Here is a 20,791-nt window from a genome sequence, read left to right as displayed (position 1 = left end):
CTCACATACGTTCTTAGCAATACTGTACGATGTGTTCTTCATACTGAGAAACGGCCAAAATCACAATGTATGCAGCGTTGCAGTGCTAGCAGTGTTAGCTAACAGCGTAATTAGTGTTAGCTTCTGGGAACTCGCGCTTAGTTATGGCATTTGTTTTATGCGGATGACGTCTCCACAACACTCTTCCAAGCAAACACTAAAGCATAAAAATAGAATTAGTGTGTAGAAAAGTACAACAACAATTAAAAGAAAATAATAATAATAAAACACCCCTGCTTACTTGATATCTTAATGGAGTTGTCTGTGGTTGAGTGGACGTTGTGTTTGGCTATTTGTCCTGTCCACATTCACAGTCCACACAATAATTGTCAAAGTGTATTGCAGCCTCTTGTTATGTGTGGTAGATGCTGAAAACCAGTTGTAGTAGGGAAATAAACACACAGCAAAGTATGGGCATTATAACAGAGTCACCGAGGCTGACTTTTAAAAATTCTGACGATTATGTGGAAATGATTGTTGAATAATCACATCTTGAAGCTATTAAGGAAAATTCAGTGCACTACTTGGCTGCAAGCAAGCAGTGATGCTGTTGATATAGTCTAGACAGTTGTTAGTGTTTACTTGCCCTAAAATAGAGGTATTGAGGTAAATTTTGAATAAATAAATATTGATCTATTGATTATTAATTTCCCACGTCCATCTCTTTCCCAAACACAGCAACACGTTTTAAATAGCTTCGTCAGATTGCTCGTCAGTCGGCAAAAGCCAATAAAGCTCAAATGAGAGCACATCTCACATCTCTACAAGGTTGCAGGCATCACATTAAAGCCGCTCGCTCGTCACCATCAGTCACAATTAAACACAATGGCGTGCCGCAGGCAGGCGCTGTTGCATTTTATCACAATGAGTGGCTGACGCCGCCGGCTGGACCGCGAGGAGCTCAATCATCCGGCGGCCGTTAAACTCGGCATTCATTACGCCTCGCCCACCCTCGCCGCTCGGTGCCAGCTATGTGGGCAGGCAGGCCGGAAGCAAAGAGCGGAACAGAGCGCGGCCCCTCCTTACTCTATGGGGCGCACCAGCTCTATTTCCGAATCACTAATAATGATCGCATGAGCATCAATAGTGCCAACTAATGCGCTTTCACAAATGTAACACTTCTTTAACGCACAATTAGATGAAGAAACAGTAGTCCGATGATCATCATAATGCTTACTCAGGAGTGTGCATGTTGAATCGAATCCATCTGGCAAAAGTGCAGTTACCGCAAGGTAGCATGGCTACTGACAAAGCATCTTACACTGCATTCACACCGCCATTGAGAGGAAACTAAGGTAAACAAATATACCATTTACAGTATTATGGGGGTGTTATATCCCCAGTGTCAGGTCCATACCGCAACATTAATGACCTCTTAACAATCAAGATGGGTCCATTTAGGAATGGTAAGAAATGTTAATTGTGTGTTCAAGAAGAACCACACACGGATGAGGGGGAGTTATCATCTACAGCAGCGTTGAACTGTAATTGCTTCTGTGATGTTGCACCTGTGGGAGCGTCTGCTGGCTCTCCTCCAATCTCAATTCATTCATTCATTCCACAGGTGTTTGAGGAGCTTTTTCTTTCACACAAAACTCATTCAAGCACACCCTTTTCAAACTGCCGAGTTAAAAGTAACCGACAGTGGCGTGGAATTGTAATATGGGGTTTTGCCTTAGGACAAAACTGGTTGTTACCGTCAGCCCCGACTGAGATTTAAGCTCCGGTCTACATGTCCACCCAGGTGCCACCAACATGGGTGAGAATGCAACATTACATTTCAGTACACAACAAAGCAACCAGCAAAATTGCAACCAGCTTCAGCTATTCAGCACCCAACCAAATCCAATCTGCTGGGTCAAAAAGAATAACCCAATTTTGGGTAAAAGTAACCAATCTGCTCAAAATCCAAAGCTACCCATTAAGAAACAACACAACATTTTTTTTTTTTAGTGTGCATGTTTTGCCTTCTACAAACTGACAGTTGGAAACAAAGAACTGTTCAAAATGTCACACATGAAGACTTAAGATTCAGGGAGAGCTACAAATTGTAATCCATCCCCTGATTGTTCAGTCCCCCCCCCCCCCCTTAATACTCTTTTTTTTTTTTTTTTCCCACAATGCATGTTTTCTTTAAGAGCATTGTTATTCTAAGCACTTTATCTGAGTTGCTCATTACACTTTAAAAATGAAGAATAGTTGCATTGCTAAAATAAAATAAAAAAAATACTGTGGAACTGCACTGATAAACAGGAAAGGTTTTTAAACGAGAGATGGATCCATCCATTCATTCATTTTTGACAGAACTTGTCCTCGTTACACATGAGAAGCAGAGTTATTATAGTTTTGGAATTTTCATTTCAGTTAGTTTTTATTTCGTTTTGATTTTTTTTTTTTTATTTAGCGTTTTAATTAGTTTGGAGGGTGGTTCTGTTAATTTTTATTAGTTTTAGTTGTTTAATAAATGCTCACTTTTAGTTTAGTTTTAGTTAGTTTCAGTATTAGTTTTAGTTTTAAAAAAATGTATTTGTGTGCGATATTTAAAAACACCATGAGAGCGACGTCATCTTGAGGGTGCTTTTTTATTGGCTGCTGCTAGATGACGTCACTGCTGTGTGACACACGTTCAAACATCTGTATTAATCTACCGTACTTAAAATCACATTTAAAATCACCATCAAAGGCTCATTCATTAAATTAATTACCAGAGACTAAGACTAAACATAAAATGTAAACATAAAATGTAGTTTCAGTCAGTTTGATTTTTAAAAAGCATTTTCGTTTTATTTTATTTTGTAAACAAATTTGTTTTTTTGTGTAAGCCAGAAAAAACACACGCTAGCATGATTACTCGGAGAACCCTGAATTTCAGAACTTACTGGTCTGCAGTGCTGCCAGTAGAAGGAAATCCCACCTGTGAAATGTAACAACATGACTAGGGGTGTTAAGAAAAAAATCGATTTGGCGATATATCGCGATACTACATCGCGCGATTCTCGAATCGATTCAATAATCGGCAGAATCGATTTTTTTTTTTTTATTTATTTATTTTATTTTTTTAAGGATTCACACCTTGAGCATGGAAGAATGTTATATGAACGGAACATTAAGCCTTAATATTTTATTTTAATGCTGTTCAAACATGAAACAGATTACAACCTCTATAAGACTGAAATTTCAGATAAATAAATAATACATTTTCATATAAATCTTACACTCTACAAGCTTACTGATTAGTATTTTCTAAATTTGAATGAAACAAAATCGCAACAATCGACTTATAAATTCGTATCGGGATTAATCGGTATCGAATCGAATCGTGACCTGTGAATCGTGATACGAATCGAATCGTCAGGTACTAGGCAATTCACACCCCTAAACATGACTGATTTCCACTTTTTATTCACATTTTCTACCTTTAAGTACTCAACGTGAAAGTTGAAGCATGCTCCCAACATGCCCTTAGGGACCCTCCGACAACTACATGTACACATAGACGTCAAATTAAGGATATGTCACAATTCCTGTCCCCATTAGGGGTACAGTATAGTGCTTCATCGAGGGAAATGCAGGAGTTTGGACAGGCAGAAATTGAGTCCCCAGAGTGAAGAGAGCTTTCCTGGCCAGCATCGTGCACGTGAGATAAATGCACCACCAAAAGCGCTGGCTCAAGCAAATACGTGACAATTGAGCGAAGGGAGGATCTTCATCAAAATGCTGATGCACCAACCACTTCTGCTATAGCAGAGCTTCAAAATGCAGACCGTCACTAGTTTACATTTATAATTAATAGAACTTTCTACATAATATATTCATGTAATTGTCAATTTGAAAGTGAAATCATCTTTTTGTGCAGATCAACAGAATTTTTTTTAATTAATTTTCCTGGACATTTCTCTTGCTGGTAGCGAAAATTTGTGGGGCGCAATCAATAGCATCTACAGTAGGGGTGTCAAACTCATGTTAGCTCAGGGGCCGCATGGAGGAAAATATATTACCAAGTGGGCTGCATCGATAAACTAACGGTATATCACTTAAAAACTATTGCCGTCAATCATACGCAGATTTTTGCTATTTGTGTGCTAGCCTTGAATTACGGAGCTCAACTGTCATCATATTGTTCCGAAAAATAACACAAATGCAAATGGAACGCGGCAACACTTGCGCCTGTATGAGTTCCGGACGTGTTAAATCTACCTGCAATTTATTAATTTTTTTTTTAATTAAACAAACCGTAACTTTAAATTGTGTGTAAAATAATGACATCCAGGACGATTCCCCCGCACAAGTTGCATTGCTCATCTGAGGACTGCTTGTGAACGTACAAATGTATTATGTTTTCATTGTGGACAGCTGAATAATTAGTCCGACTTTACAATTTTATGTTATTTTTTTACTTTACAAAATCATCATGCGGGCCAGATTAAACCCCTTTGCAGGACTGATCCGGCCCACAGGCCTTATGTTTGACACCCCTGATCTACTGGCTTGTGTCCCAAGTACTGGTAAGTTATTTTTTTAAATACACCACTAATGTCAAACAAACTTTGCGATTTTGAACCAGAGAACACAGTTCAGTTCAACAACAAACAACAACAACAAAAAAGGATTAACTCGTTTTTCTTTGGCTTATTCCAAAATTGAGAAGCAGGTTCAGCAAGGGGCATTAAAATAAGAACACGGAAGAAGAAGATGCACAAGACATTGTGGAAAATAAGCAGATTCACATACAAAGCAGTCAGACTCCAGGGACAGCAAACTCTTATTATCAAAGTTGGTATCTGTTTAGTTTGTTTTTCTTTTTACAGTTGTAAACTTCTTCCGCGTGGGATGCTGCTGCGATGTGACTCACCTTCACATTACCTTTGTCATTCTTTTTTTTAATGCTTTTTGAATAGCAGTACTGTTTAACTTATTTTGATACTTGTATGACATTTAAGAATGCTGAAATGTTGCATAAAATGGTTTGCAATGTTAACAACAGTTTTAGAATTATTCCAGTTTGAGATATTGATTATTTTGGCTAATTAAGAGCTCGCACTAAACATTCGTAGTTGACCACTTTATATAGACTAGGGATGGGAATTAATTAACTTGATTAATTTTCTTTAAGTATACAGTTTCATTCAGTTAATGGATATGAAATCCCTATATACATGCTAAATGAATTGCAATAGGAATGTGATAATATCAGCAGCATGCTTGCGAGAGCTTTACATGTCTTTCTCACATCTCCCTCGTCCGTCGCGCTTCTCCCACATTCCACAAACATGCCAGTTCGGTTGATTGTTGAAGGCTCAAACTTGCCATAATTTAATGAGGACAAAAGCTTTCGAAAGTGGAAGGATGGATGGGAGAATCTCTTTCTGAAGGTTCTCGCTAAGCAGAATTGGCAGAGCACAATGATCCCCCGCCCCGACCCCCCAAACAAATAATTCACATACCCTATAATGTTTCTGTGGGGACAGGTAAAAAGGAAACACACAGAACGCTGGCAGTAACAAAGTCAGACAGGCGCAGCTAATGAAACGACTACAAAAATGTGATTTTGCAATTGTATCACAAGCTCTGTATTAACTCATTGACTCCCAGCCATTGTCGCAGAAGCAGGCCCCTTCACTCCCGACTGCTTTTCTGGATTTTGACTGATTTTGCAAGGCCCACAGAATATTGTGTTTTATTGCTAAAAAAAAACAAACATGGAACCTACCCAAAGAAAGGTTAAAGTCTCTTGTTTCATCAGGAGAAAAAAAAAAAAAAAGTATATTTCTATCTTTTTCCGCTTTGCAGCAGTTAGCATTAGAATATAGCTATGTTTCATTATTATTCACAAATCTATTTAGAATTGTGAGTAATTTAGCTTTTTTTCAACATGGCCCTGGTTGATCTCCTTTGCTCTGCTGCCACCTGGTGGCCGTTTGTGTAATTACTACAATTTTTCACCTGTTCACTGCCATTGGGAGGCTGCATCAAAGCCTTTTGTATGCTCTAGGATTAAAAAAAACAAAAAACAAAAACAAAAACGTATAAATACGACTTTGGGACACTTAAAACTTTTATAATAGAGCGTATTTATATGTTTTTGGGAGCAAATGAGTTAAATGTAAAAAGTGCATATACTAGAAAGAAAGTATCAGCGCCATACGCAGGATGTTGCTGATTCAGAAGTTCAGTTTACTTACTACACAATTCCAGCTAAAGGCTTCCCCTCAACAATTCATCCAACATTTTCGATTGTATCGATCGTGCTTACACTCCAAAACACACTTAAGCACTACAAACCAGACCATGCACGAACCGGGCACTGTGAAAATTTCATAAATTACACTCAGGAGAGTTCTTTAACGCTATCTTCGGTGTCTTTGAGTCATGGCAATTCTGTTAATAAATCACACGAATGGAGGATGCCGGTTTGGGATTTGCATATGCTCGGGAAAGAAAAAAAAAACTTCACATCAGTCAAAGATGTTATATAAGTTACTTAACAAGCAAGCCTTACAAGAGGGCTTCTGTGGCAGATATGCAGCCCTGGGTATCTCCTACATGGCCCCGACTTCAACGATTCACTGTAATTGCACACAAGGGAACGCTGTAGATTAGCAAGTTGCCCACGTATGTATCACCTTGTCAATAACTGCCTCAGAGCAGAGGTCGTCGCTCGAGCAGGCTGTAACTTTGTACCGTTTGAAGGAACGGCTAACCAAGCCGCTCGCTTAATGAGATATGGCAGCGTTGTCGTATCGATTCGCATCTCAGCAATTCTTTTATTACATCGAGAAGAAGATCTTGAGCGCCATCTTGCCATCGCTCTCAGTCTTGTCTCAGCACCAGAAACAGAGTGCCGCTAACTGGGATGATTGCATTTTTTGGGGCCCTAGAGACATGAATGTATGTTTGTTTTAAATCGAGATGATAAAAAGCATGTCTCATAAAGGTAATTAGCGCAACGGCACCTTGTTAGCTGAGGAAATAAGTGAGATTTTCTAACCCAGTGATGCCACCCCTTATTGAAAAGCACTACTTTGCCTCACAAGTCTTCATCTTGACTGCGGCTGAAGTGTGAAATGTCGCAACTTCTGCCAGCGATGTGGTGTCAGTGAGCCCCGTGAGAAACAATAAGGCAGCAAGATCCTTCCTCGGGCGCTGCACTCAAGTTTGCCTGAGATGTCATCACGTCAGAGGTTTAAAAAAAAAAAAAAAGAAAGCACACAAAGTTCTTGGGTGACTTCACACTAGACCTCGCTGGGCTCTCTGCTCTCATTGTTTCAAACATTTTTCTCCACTGGGGCCACTCTGCACCGATCTCACTAACACAAGGGCGGAAGAGTCCGCTTGATAATACAGTCTGTGTTAATTAGTCCACTTGGCAAGTTTTAACATTCATGTACTTGCACTGCAGAGACACAGAAGCACAAAAGTGCATTTTTCTCAAGCAGTGTTAGAAACTTTTAAAATATATTGCATTTTTATTAGGGGTGTCAGGCGATTAAAAGTTTTAATCGTAAATAATTACAAATTTTGTGTGTTCTAAATGTACAATAAAATGTATTTTTTTAAGTTTCATACTGTTAAGATAATATGGCTACATATTTTAGTCATTAATACAATAATTGCATAATTCATAAAATTGAGCTAAAAGTAAAAAGATGTACTGCATTGTACTTTAAAAATCGAGTGTGATTACTGATTTGTGTTATGGTCATTTTTCTGCCAGTAGATGGCATAACTACATGTTGGTGACAGCTCAGTGCATTTTTCTTTTCATATTAAGAGCGGACTAATTTTTAACATTAAGTAACTTGCGAACTTCTGCACATTTTTTAAATTGTAAAATACAACTTCACCCCAGTCTCCACAAATATATGCATTTTTTATTAAATTTATTACTGCCAAAATATGACATGAACGCATCTCCTGCATTGCGACTTGATTTCCCCCAGGACAGGCTTTCCAAGTAAGGGACCGTTATTAATCGTGCATTAAAAAAAAATAAAAAATTAGTGGCGTTAAAGGAACTTTAAATTAACTCGAAATTAAAACACTAATTTTTACATCCCGATTTTTCATCCTTTGCTAAAAACTTCTATTTGTCAATCAACTATCCATTGTGTTAGTTAGTTAGTTAGGTTGGTGCCAAGTTGGGCACGAGTGACCCACCACAAGTTGCAGTAGGAAAAACATTTTCCTGTGTGTAGCAGATGGCATCCACTGTAATGTGCAATGTCAACAGGGAGCCATTCTATTTATGAATTGCACTGAAATCAGCCATGCATATAATTACTCCAGTCTGAGTTTTACCACTAATGTGAAGTAACCTTTGATGCACTGTTCATCCATCCATCCATCCATTGTCTTAACCGCTTATTCCTCACAAGGGTCGCAGGGGGTGCTGGAGCCTATCCCAGCTCGCTTTGGGCAGTAGGCAAGCACACCTAGGGACAATTCGGAGCGCCCAATTAACCTGCCATGCATGTCTTTGGAATGTGGGAGGAGACCGGAGTACCCGGAGAAGACCCACGCGGGCGCGGGGAGAACATGCAAACTCCACCAAGCAAGGCCGGAGCCTGGACTCAAACCCGAGTCCTCAGAACTGGGAGGTGGACGTGCTAACCAGTCAGTCACCGTGCCGCCCATGCACTGTTCAGTGCAGTGTTATCAATGATGCTGTTTTCTTGTTTTCAGTGTTAGTAGAAGGTGAGTGCAGTATGTCAAGGCTAAAACAATGACTCTCCTTGAGTGGTGAAGCCAGCCATAAAAATACGATGAAGAAAAGAATCTCATTTCCTCAAATAGTGGCCTATATGACAGCCCTCAATCAATTTGCCAGTTTGCAGCCTTCAGTGAGTCACATTACAATTTTGTGACTTTTGACTTGTCCCAGGCTGTTTCAAAAGTGTGATATCATTTGAAATAGGAATATCTAGGTAACTACAGGTGGAGATGTTTACATATAAAATATACAAAACCAAAGAAAATCTAAATTCCAGCAACATATAGCTGGCGCCGGGCCATACCAACCTAATAAGTCACAATTTGATACATTTCATATTTTATTCAAAAGTCTATAGGCCTACTTTGGGTGTCATTTTTACAAATTATTGATAAAGTATTGCAAAGAGCTTAGGCTTCTTGTCTTTAATAATGCAAAGTTAATGGCCGAACAAACATGCTGCTTTTTGGGTTCTCCTGAAAAGTGGCGATTTTGGAGGTGCAAGGTTTTGACTCGACGCCAGCAATTTTTAAATTGAAAACGTTTGAATTCAAACATCTGACATACAAATATTAAGCAACCAATGTTCATAATAAAATAAAAGGACTTTGTTCAGCATCAAATTTGGCAAATCTTTACAAATAATTATCAATATATGTACTGGGTGTGAAACATGTTTTTTAAAATATTATTATTAATAATAATAATAATATTTGTCATTCAGGTTATTCATTTTCCTCCAAATGTACTCTCGTTTGACATTGTTCAAGCAACTTTTAACGAACACGCAAAATGTATATTACGTCATACTTCAGACTGAGGATAAAGTACAAGTAGCTTAAATCATTAAACAAACATCCAGTTTGCGCTTAACATGACACCTTGCAATGTTATTCTGCAGAATTATATTTTTTACATTATTATATTTAGCTATTTCAACAGTAGAATTATTCATTTTTCCGTGTACATTGAATGATGTCATGTGTTTTATACATACAAAAACAAACAAAAGGTAACCCCAAAATAAATGGTTTCTGCTGTTGAACGGATTTCAGTTAAGTAAGGAGCTGATATTTGCGATATACCTACACTAAGAGAAACAAATTAGTAAATGGGGTACACAGATATTCAGTTTACCAATTTGGGGGTACATGCTCTATATTGAGTTCTTGCGGCTGCAAGCAAGCAAAGCGCAAAGACTGATATCGATGCAATTAAAGGCGACGAAGGCATTTTCTGCACTGCATGCAGTCACAGTGAGTGGGAAAATGATCATATTGATAGCAACAAACTCTTATTCGATTGCTCATCTTTTTTGTGGTCATTCAAATGATCAATTTCACACACGCGCGCTCGCAAATAAGGACATACCAGCTCGGTGGTCATGTTTTGTTGAGTTGTAGCAATCATCGTGTCGTAATCCAGCAAACCGCTGCAGCCTCCGTGCGTTGTCTGGTGTGTGTTCGCGTGTTCTCAAAAGCCGCCGAGGATATGCACTGTTGTCTCCGCTTCTTGCAAGTTTGTCCTCATCGGGTTGGTGGTGCTGCCCCCCCCTCACCCACCCCACCCCCTCCCTCACTCACTCGCCCTCTCTTCATTCATTTTTCATAATCCGTTTAAAGACTATTGATCGGCGCAAAGATTAATCACGGGAGGTCAGTTGCCCAGATAGCACACCTACGTTGAGACGATCAACATTCCGCTGTCAATCATATCTCGTTGAATCAACGTTGACATCCGACGTTGATTTGGCATCACTTTTGCACCTTAGGGTTCTCACCTTTTTCGGATTACCCAGAATGCACTGCCGGTTGCCATATTGGTGGTAAGCAGCTACCACATACTAGGAGCGAGCAGAAGGACGTGTATGATGCCGAATTCGTGTAATCGTGGGCTGTATTAGCAAGGCGAAAAGGCGCGGAAACAGTTGTTTGTTTGTTTTTTTAAACATCAACTCCCGAAAGTTGTTACAACCAGGGTTTAGTAGCCCAAAACGAGAGCGAGCGTCAAAGATGACTTTGGCTGGCCGCGATCAACTGATCAAACCTCCCACTTCAGCATGCCCTGCTCGTAGCCGGCGTGGCCGTCATGAAAACCGGTGTTTCCCAACCCTGGTCCTCGGGGCACACTATCCAGCCTGTTTTCCATGTCTCCCGATTTCAACGCAGGTGTGGATCGTTATCAGGCTTCTCCAGAGCTTGCTAATGAGCTGTCATTGGAATCACCTGCGTTGCAAAGGACCAGGGTTGAAAAACACTGATGAAAACAAACAAAACCATGCTGCATTTTGTTGTTTCTTTCAAAGCAAAATGATGAAACCAGTAAAGTGATTTGTTGACTAGCATGAATCGTATTTCTTTCTTAGGTCGTGCTATGATGCAATTATTGCACATAATTCTATCTATCTACGAGTAAATTTCCATTAACATGTTTGTAAATATTATCTGACAGACTATAAAAGTCAGACTTAAATTTATTTCACATATTCATATCAAAGTAATGAATACTTCTGATAAATAGCGTCATGGGCAGATATACTGTATGGGGTTAAGGACTTTATATATAACATTTAACATGCAGTCTAGATGATTTTATAATGAAATCTTAATTTAAGAATCATAAATTAATTTACTCATGAGTTTACTGCAAGGAAATGTTGAGCACGTGATAGTGTGTCATTTTTTTTCATTTTTTATCTTTTATTTTAACAGGTAAACCTCCGGCGGCACGATGGACAAGTGGTTAGCATGTCCGCCTCCCAGTTCTGAGGACTTCCTGGATGGAGTTTACATGTTCTCCCCGTGCCTGCGTGGGTCTTCTCCGGGTACTCCGGTCTCCTCCCACATTCCAAAGACATGCATTGTAGGTTAATTGGGCGCTCCGAATTGTCCCTAGGTGTGCTTGTGAGTGTGGGTGGTTGTTCGTCTCTGTGTGCCCTGCAATTGGCTGGCAACCAGTCCAGGGTGTCCCCCGCCTACTGCCCAGAGCCAGCTAAGAGGTCATGTGACATTCGCAAGCTGAGCTGTGATTGGTTACCTGAGCCCTTGAGATGTCATTTTCAGTTGACAGCAAGTTGCAAAATGTGTTTTTAAAGGAACTAATTGTACATGAAAAATTATGAAAATATCAAAATTATTATCTGCAAATATTAATGTTTGACTGCCAAAAATGGCTAACTAAGTAAAGTATCTCTTTAACATTGGAACAATTCCAATTCTTCTTAGTAAAAACCTTCAGAAAGAGATTCTCCATCCATCCTTCCATTTTCTTTGTCCTCATTAAATTATGGGCAAGTTTGAGCCTTCAATAATCAACCTAACTGCCATGTTTGTGGACTGTGCACACTGTAAAAAGAAAAATGCTGTTTTTACGGTAAAATATAGGCAGCTGTGGTCGCCGAAAATGTACCATTAAAATTACGGTAACACATTGTCTACATTTTACGGTAAAAAAAAATAATGTATTGACACTGTTGATTTCACAATTACAAAATGTACTTAATCCAAGATTTTACTGTTATAAAACATAGTTTTGACATTTAAAAAAATATGTTTTACCGGAAACTTGACTTTTAAAATTTTTTATTTCCATGGTAAAATATGGCAATGAAGAACTATAGCGCGCAACCTTACAGTGACCTCAAAGTGCTTTGCATTTTGACTATTAATTTCACCTACCGATTACACAACATCAGGAATAACTGTACTTACATTACCTTGCTCATGAATCTATGATATCATCACACTGAATGAATGAATGAATGAATGAATAAATAAATAAATAAATAAATAAAGCTCTTTTTAAAAAAACTGAATTTGGTCACCCACAAACAACGATTTTCCGACTCATCCGTAATTCGAGGACCTCTCAATCATATTTCCCAGTTAATCATTCGTCAACGTTGCCCATCAACTCCAGAGATTTAACTTTTTTTTTGTACTGACACGATTTTATTTATTAAGCCATTTAGCACACGTTATGGCTATTACAGATGTTTGTTATTACGGTAATATGGAGTCACCACCAGGGTCGTCTGGGTGGCAGAAAGTGATTGACTTCCTAACTTGAACTGAAAAGGTTGTCAAAAACTTATTTTTGAGCTTTATATGCCTGATATACCCCCAAAGATGGTTCAAATGTCTTTTTTTTTCCTAAACAATAATTCAAATAAATCCAGCAGAACCTGTGGGTGGGTATACAAGTCCCTTGTAATCATGTCTGAATTTTCACCATGATGATTTTTTAATCAAATTACCTATTGAAGTCTAAATTATGTCCGTCATTCCATCTCCCTTAGAAGCGCATTTACAAACTATTGAGGTAGAATAAAAAGGCTAAAATTATCATTCAAGGAATCTGTTTTCTCAAATGTGGTTTGTTCCCCCACCCGGACGTATGCGTGACGTCACGATAAAGGCTCGGGGAATTCCTTTTGTAAGTGCTTTAACGTTGAAAGTCTTCACCGGAAGCGGTCCGTGCTGGCCGGATATAGCAGCATCAAGTAGAGCGGTGTTCTTTTCTCATTGGCTAGCGACGAAATTTTAAATGTACACGCGGCCGTTGCGGTTAGACGCAACGGAGCGTCGAGCTGGCGGCTACCTGGTCGGTTGGCGAAAACTAGACGGACACCGCGTCAGTTGATTGCAACCTTGCTGGTGCACGTTTGTCGCCGGATATTTCTCTAACCACGCTCAAAAAGTAAGTAAGTGGCACTCGCTGTCTTTTTTTTTTTTTTTTTTTTTTGTCAAATGTTTGAGAGTATAATTATGTTTGAGCAGTTGACAATGCTCCTTTGCTAGCGTTTACTGTCTGGCTCACTAGCGTAGCCGTCGTGTACTAAATGTTGGGATGAAAAATAATTTCAAAAATGATTTCGTCGTTTTATGAGACCCACTCTACCGTCACATAATACGTATTATTGTTTTGTCTGCCATTGTTTTCGGTTTCTGTATTTCCATAAATAACCAGAAGCATTCGTGATACATTAATTAATAATAAACGATGTTTAAATTTCAAAGAGCAGCCTGCATAATTTTTCCTTAATTCGCATCGCTTGGTTTGTTTGTATTTTTTTTTTTACTTCGGGGGGGAAAAGTGCGGGCAGTTTCAATGTCAAAGAGCCAAAAACAGGCGGTTAAAACTAATGGTGTCCGCGGCCACAAGATGGCATCGGACTAACATAGGTTAAACGGGACTTTCCTAAAAACAGTTCACCAGTGTTGGGACATTGTGGTTTCCTAGGAATGTTTTATAAACAGTGGGATGGAAGCTTGGCCTTTTAGGCTATGAGGCCAGTATGCCTGATACAGTGCAGGATGACCACCATGGGCATGTACTGTGTTTCCTTCCATCCATCCGTCCATCCATTTTCTTGACCGCTTATTCCTCACAAGGGGGTGCTGGAGCCTATCTTAGCTGGCTCTGGGCAGTAGGCGGGGTACACCCTGGTCTGGTTGCCAGCCAATCGCAGTACTGTGTTTCCTAACTTTAGTAAATATTTCTTCATAATTTGAGATGCCATTAACATGATCTGTCTTCATTTACTGTGGATGACTATCATTAAATTAAGTTAAAGGTATTTGAACACTTGTAATTTCAGAGGTGTGTGTCAAACTGGTAGTCGATCCAAGCGCCCAAAGATTATCAGTAATGTTAAAAAAGTATGGTGACCAGACTTTTCAACACTCTCATTTATACATGCTGTTTTTGCAATTGAATAGTTGATCAATCTCAACAATTTGTACCAGAAAGAAAATTATTATATTAGTCTAGAAGGGTTCTTCATTTTTTTTTTTTAACGGTTCCATTGCTATGGTAACAATATATAACACAAACTTGTTGATGGTTTGGATTCACTAAAACCTATTCTAATGTCATAAAGTGAAAGTCAGTTTTTGTTTTTAACGGTAAGTACGGCAGTACTTGGGATTATATATTGTATTTTTATTAGACACAAATAGTTGATTGCATGCCATCGCGTCCCCTTCAACTGATACCCAGCCTCCAATAACTTGATGACCTTTGTCAAATTATTACATCTTTATGTTGTATTTGACTCTGTAATCTTGACATCAGCGTAAGTAAAGCAGTCTCTTTCTTGTATTCTTTTCCAGTTTTCCAAACAGCACCATGGAGAACGCTGTGCTGAGCCTCCAGAATTTGTATGAGAAGATGCAGTCCCAGGTTGAACTTCTCAGTGAGGGCGTGGAACCCTGTGAGTTGTGCTTTTCTTTTTGAGCTGCACGGTCTATTGCTTAAAAAAATCTGACGTGACCCAATTCAATGCAACTTCATTTATAGAGCACTTAAAAAAATACACAACTCTAATGAAGTGCTGTACATACGATTGAACCTACTAATTATGAATATTATTATTTTTTAACTAAAATATGCCAAAAGATCTCCCGAGATGGGCAAAGATCAGAATCGGGCCGATAACCGGCCTTATTTCTAGAACTGTTTCAAGAGTTGAGTACGCTTACTGGTACAGTTATGGAAAAAAAAAATGTTATCAACATCCCTACTAAATGGTTAAAAAAGTTTAAAAGTAGAAATAAAGCAGTTATCAGTGCCGAGGCTTCTAATACACAGCCACCACCTCATTGAAGTTCAAAAATGTTCAATAACTGCTTGTCACTCCACCAGGCTTCATCCTCATGGCTCAGAACTTTGAAGACTGCCGGCGGAAGTGGCTGTCTGCCGAGCAAAATCTCGAATCCTGCAAAGAGATTCTCACCAAAACGGAGACTGAGATGAGTTCCTTGGGGGTCAAACTGAAGCACGCCCGTAACCAAGTGGACGTGGAGATTCGACGCAGGCAAAAGGCTGAGGCTGATTGCGATAAGATGGTGTGAACCGTGGAGCTCGTTTGCAATCATGTTCTCTCTGTCTGTGGAGGAACATGTCGAATGGCGTTTGTTTCACAATCTCGCAATGTCTGTTGGCCGCAGGACCGTCAGATTCAGTTGATCAGGGATCTTCTTACAAGTGAGGGCTCCAACAGCATCCAGCTGAGTGCGGAGCAGCGCTCTGCTCTGGCTTTCCTCAACACACCCGGCCAGGGAGCGGCCGCTCTGAATACCAGCCGAAGGTGACAATCACACATGCTCACAGCAAAGTCTTGATATTCATTTGCAAGTGAGCATCTTGACGCCTCAGGTCCTGATGTGATACATTTGCGTCTGTTCACCGCATGAATGCGACTTTTCAGGGTTTTTAGATACTACCCCCATTAATACAATTGTTTTTAAATGAAAAGGGTTCATGCCTTTGAGAGCATGAGAGCATTTGGCTTTTCATTTACATGACAAAACATATTTTAAAGCCTGAAATTACAAACTGGAAATGAGTCTAAAAGTCATTCTTAAAAAAAAAAAAAAAAAATGCTGTCCTGATTGGCCACATTGAGGTTGAAAACACCCATGCAGAAGGTAGTTCATATTTCAGTATATCAAATGATGAAAATGTAATGGAAATCTTACATTTTTTAAGTTGATGTACAGGTTGGACTAAATAAATCATGTTAAGATTAACATAGCGAACAAACATATACGATATTATGCTACAATTAAGAAAACCTTTTGTTAACCTTCAATCAGTGTTGAGGTGCCAAAATTTCTGGATTATGATGCCAGGCAGAATGTTAAAACGATTATCCCGGGGGTGTGGATTAGGTGGTTGTGTTTTTATGTGATGTTTCTGGACAAAGCGACATTGCCATCTACTGGCCTGGCATACATATTGAATTGCCTATGTTTTTGCCCAACTGTTCAATTTATATAACTTTTCACAAACAAAAAATGACATTATCATGTCGTGTTAACACACCCTGAATAATGACGTGTTTCAGTACGCGTATTCTGTATGTATTAAGTTCACGTCAGTATTGTGGATGTGTATGGGTGTGCCACAACTGTATTAAAAAGATTTAATAATGGTGGCGCGCCTGCAATTGTTTAAAACATGTAATCTAAAATTTATATTTGCAACACAGTACGTACTTGCATATTACAAATTAGTTACTCTTTACCTTCCCTTACTTTTTATGTGTACATAGAGTATCTGTTACCTTTTATTGTCAATCCAATGTTCGGGAATGACTCCACTATCAAAGCAAGTGTCCTCCCCTCTTCTCAGTTTACCATTGTCAACATTTTGCCTTTTTATCAAAACAATTTTTCTTCCGTTTGTCCAGACTAACCACCATAGACGAATCTACCTCCATCATGTCAGATATCAGCTACGACAAAACTGACGACTCTCTTGTAAGTTGCTTTTATTTCAGCTAATGTTTAAACTGAACTCTTTCATCGTTATCAACAACAGTCAAGTCACATGTAATTGTACTTGACTTGTAATAGGATTGGGACTCGTCCACTGTGAGGCCAGTGCGACTCAGGAGACGCCAAAAGAGGGTACATTGAAGGGCTTGGGTGCCTCTTTTTAAAATGTGCTTGTCTAAGGTGTGCATGACATCATTTTCATATGCATTTCAGCGTTCGTCCAGGCATCATGTTGAAGGCCCTTCAGGAGTTTCTAAAAGAACTCGATCAGCCGCCGTCATGCAGGAGGGGGTAAAATCTTTTATTTATTTATTTATTTATTTTATTTTTTTGGAAGTTCAGCAAACCTAAGCTCATCTCCACACTTGACTTTAGGCTTGTATGTTGTTTGAATGGAACGACCGGTAAGTTGATCATGTTTGTCTTAACAGGCCACCGAAAGCCTGGTGACCACCACCACCGTGACTGTCCCAGTGGACGGCGGACCAGTTGAGGCAGTTGCTACAATCGAAACGATTCCTTATTGCACTCGTAGCAAAACTAAGACAGGTAAGCATACTGCTACGATTGACTTTAGATTTTCATCTTTGTGTATAATTTTATAAACATTGCCATATTCCCTCAAATGGTGGCCTCCACTCAAGTGAACATCCCTCCCTTAATTTGCAAGATTCATTTGGGGGAGAGAAAAAAAAAACAGAATTTGAATAGACGCGAAATTGAATGTTTGATATTGACAGACTAATTTCTAGTGATGGAAGATGATTATTAATAGTGATAATTTTGTTGTGTGGGCTTTTGCACTCAATGTGGTGGCTTGACAGAGCACTGAAGAAATACTCAGCTGACGTGATATTAATTGTCTTTCAATATTCAAAAGACAATTGTTGCAACTCGCTACGAGGACAAATTTGTAATGTACAAATCATTTTATTTTATGAACACAAAAAAACGGCCCGTTTGGTTAGGTTGTGATTATGAAAGGGAATCGGTTTGCTGAATAAAATGTGTGCGAGTTATGTGACTTCATTACATCGTGTCGCCATTTGAGATGGCAGTCCTTTGTGCCTCCAGAATGTTTTTCCTTTCTTTTTTTGAAAGTGAACACATGCATCCCACGTTGCTCATCAAATTTGTCTCCTGCTCAGCTAACTTGCAGTGGGACTCGGAGTCCGTCACTTCTGAGGATGTTTTCAAGCAGCCCATCAACTCAGAGGTTGAGAAAAAAAATGAGCCCAGCACGCCACAGAAAAACAAAGGTGTTCGTCAGCATGAGTTTGTCTCCAAAACGGTAAGTGTACTTGCATTTTGAAGCAGTTGCCAGTCTTAGTTTGAGATCATTGCACCGATCTAAATAAGTGAGTTCAAGAATTGGAGCTCAGATGTAGTTGACCCGTTGACTCGCATTATTTGGCTTTTCCAGGTCATCAAGCCCGATGCCTGCGTGCCTTGCGGGAAGAGGATCAAATTTGGCAAGCTTGCCTTGAGGTGCTGCGACTGCCGGGTGGTTTCTCATCCAGAATGTCGTGACCGATGCCCTCTGCCGTGCATCCCCACCATGGGAAGTACACCTGTGAAATTTGGGGAGGTGAGCCAAGACAAAGTAGAAGTAGTCCAGCACGAAATTAAGCAATTTAAAATGTGTTGTTTGTGTCCAGGGCGTGCTTGCAGACTACGCCCCAGTCGTTTCACCCAAGATTCCCCCGCTCGTGGTCCACTGCATTGGTGAGATTGAGCAACGTGGACTGTGTGAGGTACGTTTAGGACATTTTCTCTTTTTATGCTATTTTATAGTCAAGTTTCAGGTCCCAGTTGCTCTTGTTCTACCATATATACTAAAGTATCGATTATAGTGTATACGTTATCTGTTTTTTGTTTTTTTTTGTTTTTGTTTTTTTTAAGTCTAAATGTATGTATGCTGTGAGCCTAGTAGCAAAATAGTCATGATGATTAACAACCCTTCGCCTCTTTGAAGCCTGGACTGTACCGAGTGTCTGGTGCTGACCGCACAGTGAAGGAGCTGAAGGTTAAGTTCCTACGCAGCAAAACTGTTCCTGTGCTGAGCAAAGTGGACGACGTTCACGCCATCACTGGCCTCCTCAAGGACTTCCTGCGCAACCTCAAGGAGCCTCTCCTCACCTTCCACCTGAACCGTAAATTCATGGAAGCAGCCGGTAAAATAGCCGAATCTTAAAGACGGCATATTGTGTGTTCTTTATTTCCCACATTTAAATTCTTGATGCTCGGTTGTTTCAAACAGTTTAATACACAATTGCTCATGAATTGTGAATCATTTATCAGTCAAATCTGCCATTCCGAGTAGTGCCGTTATTAAAATGCCTAAATCAAGTTAGATAGCTTTTTATTTACCTTGAAAAAAGAAAAGAAAAACATGTGCATGTTCAACAATTGGTCCTCTGGTATGCTTTTCTTGTCTCAGAGACCTCAGATGATGACAACAGCATAGCCTTGATGTACCAAACCGTCAGTCTCCTGCCACATGCTAATCGAGACACGCTGGCCTTCTTGATCCTCCACCTGCAGAGGTTAGTGGCCGCCATCTGCCTGACGCCTTGATTTGGTTCCACGTGTGAATCATCGACAATACCCGCTGACTGTGACAGCATATTTTCAGAGTGGCTGAGAGTTCAGACACAAAGATGGACATTAGAAACCTGGCACGGGTGTTTGGTCCCACAATCGTGGGACATGCTGTTCCCAACCCGGACCCCATGACCATCCTGGGGGACACCAAACGTCAACCACAGGTATGTAGCTTATTGACAGCTCAGCACAACACTCATGTGAGTTCTGTGTGGAACATTTTGAGATCCAGACATAGACTAACTCAGCCCTCTGTGCTCAGGTTGTGGAGCGTCTGCTGAACATGCCGGCGAGTTTCTGGGTGCAGTACGTGAAGTCTGACAACGAGCAGCTGCGCTCGGATCACCTGATCATCCAGAACTCAAACTGCTACACTCCTGACAGAGGTGAGCATTCATCTGGAAGCCCCACTTCCTCGCTCCCTGTTTGTCCAAAGAAGGGGTGGTTCCGGGTCCTACTCTCAACTGTTGCTTCTGTCCCAGTGTCCTTGCTCGGCCCCCTGATGACTCCGGAGCATCAGATGAATAAAACGCCGTCCTCCAGTTCGCTGTCGCAACGCTTCAAGTCCTCGCTGACACCCAGGTATGCATCACAGTTTTTTTTTTGTTTTTGTTTTTGTTTTGTTTTTTAAGTGGTTATTGGATTAACACACACCTCTGAATTTTACATTTTTACTTGTTGTTCACTCCAAAATCACTTCATGACTTTGTAAACCGACCTCATTAATGTGATTTGTGTGTTTTTTGTTTTCAAGGTTTGGTAGCAAGAGCAAGTCTGCAGCTGCACTTCCTCAAGGGAAATTCTTTCAATCTCCACTTCTCAAGTAATCAGATTTTTTTTTTTTTTTCCGCTCCCATTTTCAACATTTGTTTGTTTTTAGTTTCTTATGTCACAAAAAGATGTTCTTTAGTTGTTTTCAAAATTGACTCCATTTTTTTTCTCCCAAAATGACTGAATGATATTGTTCTGTACATTTTTGATAAATATGCATGTTCGAGTTATGGAACATGACTTCCTTTATTTAATACGAGAAAAAAAAAAGCCCATTGAGATTCAAAATCTCTTTTCCAATAGTTACCTGGCCACAAGGGCAACAGTCATAACACCGGCACAATATACATAAAATCATAATCAATATAAAATAAATTCAACAGCA

General features: G+C 39.7%; 2 protein-coding genes across 5 annotated transcripts in view; one reads left to right on the top strand and one right to left on the bottom strand.

Moving 5' to 3' along the window:
• Nucleotides 1-10,273, bottom strand: part of LOC144013663 (inactive dipeptidyl peptidase 10) — a 39,433-nt gene extending 29,160 nt beyond the window's left edge. For all 3 annotated transcript variants that reach the window (XM_077512778.1, XM_077512780.1, XM_077512779.1), the window contains exon 1: nt 10,121-10,273. In XM_077512778.1, the coding sequence (XP_077368904.1) occupies nt 10,121-10,159 (39 nt within the window). In that variant the 5' untranslated portion in view covers nt 10,160-10,273. The remainder of the gene's footprint in view (nt 1-10,120) is intronic.
• A 2,959-nt stretch (nt 10,274-13,232) lies between these two features.
• On the top strand, nt 13,233-20,641 carry racgap1 (Rac GTPase activating protein 1). 2 transcript variants are annotated; one of them, XM_077512773.1, is made up of 17 exons: nt 13,233-13,451; nt 14,863-14,963; nt 15,395-15,597; nt 15,700-15,839; nt 16,944-17,013; nt 17,110-17,163; nt 17,245-17,322; nt 17,463-17,580; nt 18,180-18,322; nt 18,455-18,619; nt 18,690-18,785; nt 19,007-19,205; nt 19,472-19,577; nt 19,667-19,799; nt 19,898-20,021; nt 20,118-20,217; nt 20,390-20,641. In XM_077512773.1, exons 2-17 carry the CDS (start codon nt 14,879-14,881, stop codon nt 20,460-20,462), a joined length of 1,887 nt encoding a protein of 628 aa, XP_077368899.1. In that variant the 5' UTR covers nt 13,233-13,451; nt 14,863-14,878; the 3' UTR covers nt 20,463-20,641. The 2 variants fall into 2 exon arrangements, with proteins under 2 accessions (XP_077368899.1, XP_077368898.1); XM_077512772.1 differs by having other exon boundaries at nt 13,234-13,447.
• The last annotated feature ends 150 nt before the right edge of the window (nt 20,642-20,791 follow it).

The sequence above is a fragment of the Festucalex cinctus genome, chromosome 2, assembly GCF_051991245.1.
Source record: "Festucalex cinctus isolate MCC-2025b chromosome 2, RoL_Fcin_1.0, whole genome shotgun sequence".
Taxonomy (NCBI): Eukaryota; Metazoa; Chordata; class Actinopteri; order Syngnathiformes; family Syngnathidae; genus Festucalex; species Festucalex cinctus.
The sequence above is the reverse complement of the archived record's forward strand: the minus strand, read 5'-3'. Positions and strand labels throughout refer to the sequence as shown.